The 5,747-nt window shown below is 38.6% G+C and overlaps 1 protein-coding gene across 1 annotated transcript; it reads left to right on the top strand.

The window, feature by feature from the left end:
• The first annotated feature begins 3,435 nt into the window (after positions 1-3,435).
• On the top strand, positions 3,436-5,507 carry LOC112182893 (60S ribosomal protein L7a-2). The gene is made up of 6 exons (XM_024321451.2): positions 3,436-3,565; positions 3,658-3,910; positions 4,473-4,642; positions 4,732-4,860; positions 4,950-5,042; positions 5,146-5,507. The coding sequence occupies exons 1-6, from the start codon at positions 3,563-3,565 to the stop codon at positions 5,275-5,277; spliced, it is 780 nt and encodes a 259-aa protein (XP_024177219.1). The 5' UTR covers positions 3,436-3,562; the 3' UTR covers positions 5,278-5,507.
• The last annotated feature ends 240 nt before the right edge of the window (positions 5,508-5,747 follow it).

Below are 5,747 nucleotides of genomic sequence, written 5' to 3'. Positions count from 1 at the left end.
GAACATGTTAAACCGAGTTTGTAGACACGTAGTTTGTTTAAATCGAAGTTTAGACGGAAAAGTTATGACTAATAACCCTAAGTTACTATTCCTAGATGTTGGGTTTAAATTGGGCTTCTATTTTCGGAAGGTGGTAAGTGGAGAGAGAAAATTCTTTGCAAAAAATCGGGAAACCCGATCCACTTTGCTTCTCTCCTTCTTTTCGCTGCACAGACTGTTTTCAGCAATTTCTTCGCCGTTAGACCACAGCCGGATGTGACACCGATCGGAAAAGAACCCTTTCTTCCTCCTCAGTTAGTCCATGTAAGTATTCCACGTTGGGTAGCCGTGTTTTGAGCAAATTGAAGTGAAGAAATTCAAATCAGAGTTTTTGCATTTTTGGTTTGGTTTCTGATTTCCGATGGTTTCCGGCCGGAAATCTTTGTGGGTTTAGTTGCCGGAGGAGTGCTGATCACATTACTAACCATTTTGCAGCTTGATTTGGCCGGAGAAGGAAGAATCGAAGGTGAACAGTAGCTTGTCAGATATTCTTGTTCTCGGGCCGATTTCCGGCTAATTGACTTCGAATTGAACGTTGTGGCAGGTCCAAAAGTTGTTGGGCTTAGTGTGAGGATTCTTTTGCTATAGGTAGCTTGGCCTGGTTTGGACTTTGGAGGTGGCGCGTGTGGCCTACTTACGCACCGCCACTGGTGGTGGCACGTGGAGGCTCAAACAGCCAGTTAAAAATGCTTTTTTTTTTTTTTTCAGCTAAAAATCGTACCCTGTAATTAGAAATTTGATGTAAATGTTGGTTGGAAGATGTTGATTTTGAATTTAGTTGGATATTCATAATTGTTGTTGAGAATTAGAATTATATATTTTCTTTTAAGAGTTTGAGAAGTTGAAAAAGGATTAGAGAATTGTTAAGAGAGAATTTGGAAATCGTAAATCGTTAAAGAGTCTTGGAGTTTGAGCATTAAGAATCTTGAATTGGAAAACCATGGATTAGGGGAAAAGAATGAGTAATTTAAGTTGTTATTATTTTGAGGAAGTAATTATCGAAATTAATTTGTTCCCCTATTGTTATTTATATGTTGCCAAATTGTACAGTACGTACCGAGGCCTCGAGTGAGGAGGACTCCGGTAGGCAGCAGTCTTAGCTTTGACGCATACCTGTGAGTGGACTTTGTTTTAAGTAAATATTGCATGCAGCATTGAATTTCGATATAAAATTATTTGAAGTTTAAATTATTTGTTTAATTGTGGCTTCACTATTTTCGAAAAAAAGAGATTTTTGAAATGTGATGTAATAAGGAGGCTATCATGGTCGCATGCATGTATAACTTGGTTGGCAGTCCCCTCCAGGTATTAGTCTGGTTGGCAGTCCTTTCTGGACTATATTTTGGTCAGTAGGCTCCTCCGATGTGTCATATGGTCGGTAGTCCCCTCCAAATGGCATGAGATAGTTAGTCGGCAGAACCCTCTAACTATTTGTGATTAGTCGGTATTCCTCTCTAACCACGGCCTCTTAGATTTCGATCGGCAGTCCCTTCCGATGCATCATCTGGTCGGCAATCCCCTCCAGATGGCATGTGATAACAAGTCGACAGGCCCTTCTAGTCATCAAACGTTTTGCACTGAAAGTTGGTTTTAAAAGAAGTGGATTTAGAATATTTCTTAAATTGTGATGCATGCCGGATTTAAATAAGAAGATATTGGGAAAGCATTCAATCAGTTTATTTTAGTAAATTACTTTATTACTCACTCTGACAGTTTTTAAATGTTTTTCCCCTGGGCCCTTCAGTTTCTAACTGCCCAGATTTCAAATTGTCGAGGTGGTGCGTTTAGGAACTTGAGGTCTAGGATCCACTGCTTCGTTTTGACTGTAGGTTATCACTTAACCTACCTATGTAAGATATCGGCTTAACTTTGTAGTACTGCTCTGATAACCAACTTAAGTTGGAGGAATGTTAATATTTGAGAATTTGGATGTTGTGGCTATGCTAAGGTGAATTTATATCCGAAATGTAAATTATACCTGAGATGTAAATATTTGGAATGTATAAATATGTGGAGACGTTAATTCATGCTTTTTGTCTAGGTTTGCTAAATTTGGGTAGCTCATTTTAGGAAAAGTTCTGTCGATTTTTCGGTAAAACTTTACCTAAGATTGGTCCCACAGGCCCGGTTCGGGTTTCAAGGTGAAATCCGGTTCGGGTTCTGTTAAATACATTACTTTCCATTGTTAATATCACCATTTAGTAGTTAGGCTTCCAAATGGTCAAAACTATTGAACTTGTAAAAATATAGACTTTGCATGTATTTTCTAGGTTTATTTTCGCGGTAATCTAGCTTAAGATCTAGTTACTCAATCCCTTGGATATAATATTCTTACTTTTCCTGTTTACTAAAACTTGACCTCCTATACCTGGGAGTAGGGTGCATCATTCATAAATTGCATACATATTCACACTCAAGGATGCACTCATCACTAATTTACTTTTTTTGATATTGTATGAGAAATTAGCAATGGAACAAAAATAAGTGGATTTGGTGCATTTGAAGCATTTTTTTAGAAAAAGACAAAAGTCAAATGATTGGCTGTCGGGCACACCCAAAATTCAATATCAAAATTTCAAGATGAGTCTATTCTCGGAGGAGTATGATGACATTGAATGTAGGGGCCCAATGAGGTAAAGATACACCAAAAATAACTAAATCGGAGCAAAATGACAAATTCTGGCAACACGGAGACAGACTAACTAAATTTGGTTGGTTTATAAATCTATATTTATATATCATACACTCCAAAGTGCAATCTCTATCAATTCAAAGAAAATGGAAAAACCGATCGTTGGATGAGTTTATTACAATAAATTATGAGTGTGGTAAAAAATTTAGTCAATTTCACCATATTTTCGAATCCGATCGAATTGGTCAACCGATATGTAGAATATATATATATATATATATATATATACACACACTAATGCACATATTCTATGTAGAAGTATAAGAACTTCCACACACACACACACACATATATAGACACACACACACACACACATATATCGGTTGAAAACCTTGAATATTCAATTTGATGACAGGGCCGGGCTTTTAGCCCTCAGTGCCAGCGGGCCTCCATCGGCCCACTTGATCCGCTAGCTTTTTGATGAGGCCTAAGTTGACAGAGTTGATATGTGTTATCTTTGAGAATAAAGAAAAAATAAAAGCATTTCAGGTTCATGAGCTAAAACTAGAGTCGCTAAAAATCATAAAATATAATTAGGGTAATTAAGCAGGTATTGTTGGCTCTTTAACCAAAAGAGTTGTTTCAAACATTTTATAGAATTTATAAGAACCAGCCAATCGCACGCGAGGTGTTTGCAGGAAAAAGGTGAGAATGATGTGCGACTTATCAAACGAAGGCCCAGCCCGTAAAAACAGAAGGCCGCTGTTTGGGTAAGGCGCGTTTAGCAAATTCGAAAGGCCCAGCCCATACAAAGACCCAGTTTATTAATATATACGCCAGAGGGTTTTCATTTAGGGTTTCCAGAGCAAACTCTGAAGCAGCTGCGCAAAAATGGTGAGCAGCACTGCCTCTTTCTCATCTCTTCTCCTCCGCCGTTTGCATAACCGGTCTTCTGATTACATAATTCACTTGGGTAATCGTTGCAGGGTCCAAAGAAGGGTGGAAAAGCTCCAGTTGCTGCTTCTAAGAAGAAGCCGGAGAAGGTGGTGAACCCACTTTTCGAGAAGCGGCCGAAGCAGTTTGGGATCGGAGGGGCGTTGCCACCCAAGAGGGATCTGACCCGTTTCGTTAAATGGCCCAAGGCTGTTCAGATTCAGAGGAAGAAAAGGATCCTCAAGCAGAGGTTGAAGGTTCCTCCAGCTCTGAACCAGTTCACCAAGACCCTCGACAAAAACCTCGGTATTTAGTGCTCTGACCTTTTTTTGTTTTGTTTTTATTTTCTCCATCAAACAATGTTAGTACAATGGCTACGATTGCCTTGTAATGCACAGATGAGTACTGTTCAGTTTAGATTAGATTTATGTTGAACATGTTTTATAGTTAGGACTGTCAAATTTCTTGGGGCCTGTGTTCTGGGTATGTGTTGAAGAATGAACTTTTGTTCGGGTATGTGCGAGTGTGATCAAATTTAGTTAGTCTGTCTCCGTGTTATGATTTTGCAATCCCGATATTTTTAATTTTCTCTGGATGGTTTGTAGTGTACACAGATTTGTTGCATCTCTGAATTTTGTATTAAGTGCGACAAAATATGAAAGTCCTTTTCGAGACAATGCAAATGTGGGATGATTCGTTGCTTATCTGTTAAGTTGGTTTCAACTGTCTATGCCTGTTTAACATGTTATTGCGGTTTGATGCATGTAATGTAGATTGTATATTCTCCTGGATTTTAGAAGGAGCAATTCTGCTGCTGTTTTGACTTGTTTGGAAAAACGATCTCTAATGCTGTTTTCTGTGTATGTAGCTACAACTCTGTTCAAGATGCTTTTGAAGTACAGGCCTGAGGACAAAGCAGAGAAGAAGGAGCGTCTTTTGAAAAGGGCACAGGCAGAAACTGAAGGAAAAACTGTTGAAGCCAAGAAGCCTATTGTTGTGAAATATGGTCTCAACCATGTCACCTACCTCATAGAGCAGGCATTGCTCTCTTCCATCTACATTTTGTGTATTCCTGGTTATTGATGTTTCATTTGAGTAACATTTGTTTTAATACATTTTACTTGCAGAATAAGGCTCAACTCGTAGTTATTGCTCATGATGTGGATCCGATAGAGTTGGTTGTCTGGCTCCCTGCCTTGTGCAGGAAGATGGAAATCCCCTACTGCATTGTGAAGGGCAAAGCACGCTTGGGAGCGGTAATTATGCTTATATATGCGCTGAAATTTTCTTTTATCTGGCCAGAATTGTAAGACCTTGAAATTAAATTTTTGTATTTCACTGTCAGATCGTCCATCAGAAAACTGCTTCGGTTTTGTGCCTGACAACGGTCAAGAATGAAGATAAGATGGAGTTCAGCAAGGTTTTGGAAGCAATAAAGGTGGGTTAGAATAGAATGAAAGATTTGATGACAATCTGTTGAAGTTTTTCGATTGTGCCCATATTATTAGCTTCAAACTTATTGTGTTTTACTTGCAATGCAGGCTAACTTCAATGACAAGTATGAGGAAAACAGGAAAAAGTGGGGTGGTGGCATCATGGGTTCCAAATCCCAGGCCAAAACTAAGGCAAAGGAAAGGCTCCTCGCAAAAGAAGCCGCTCAAAGAATGACTTAATTTTCGTTCTCCGTGTATTTTGTTTCACTTAGATTATGCTACTAGAATTTTGTGATTGTTAAAGTTTATTCATATCAACAACAGAGGTTTTGTTTCCCTTTTTAAAATGCAGCTTTTGTTTTAAACAAAATCAGTTAAATTGTGTTCAACCTCTGTTGTTTGTGTTTAGACTGAATGGACATGTTTTGGCCATTGTTGGCAGTTGGTACTGCACATTCTATGTTGCTAGATATATGTGCGCCACAACCCCGTTGGACTTCAGTGGAGGAATACCCCTTGCAAAGAGCTATCCCGATTGTACAATGGGACAAAACAAGGGAGTGTGTACATATTGATCAAACGCGTCATGTATGTTTTCTGGACCAATATAGGCACATTAAACTTTAAATAGGATGCATCAGACGCTACATAAATGGCATTTTGAAGCTTCTGAGGGGGTTATACTTGGATTAATTTATAAGTAGATATTT

Source organism: Rosa chinensis, chromosome 1, assembly GCF_002994745.2.
Source record: "Rosa chinensis cultivar Old Blush chromosome 1, RchiOBHm-V2, whole genome shotgun sequence".
NCBI classification, from domain to species: domain Eukaryota; kingdom Viridiplantae; phylum Streptophyta; class Magnoliopsida; order Rosales; family Rosaceae; genus Rosa; species Rosa chinensis.
The sequence above is the reverse complement of the archived record's forward strand: the minus strand, read 5'-3'. Positions and strand labels throughout refer to the sequence as shown.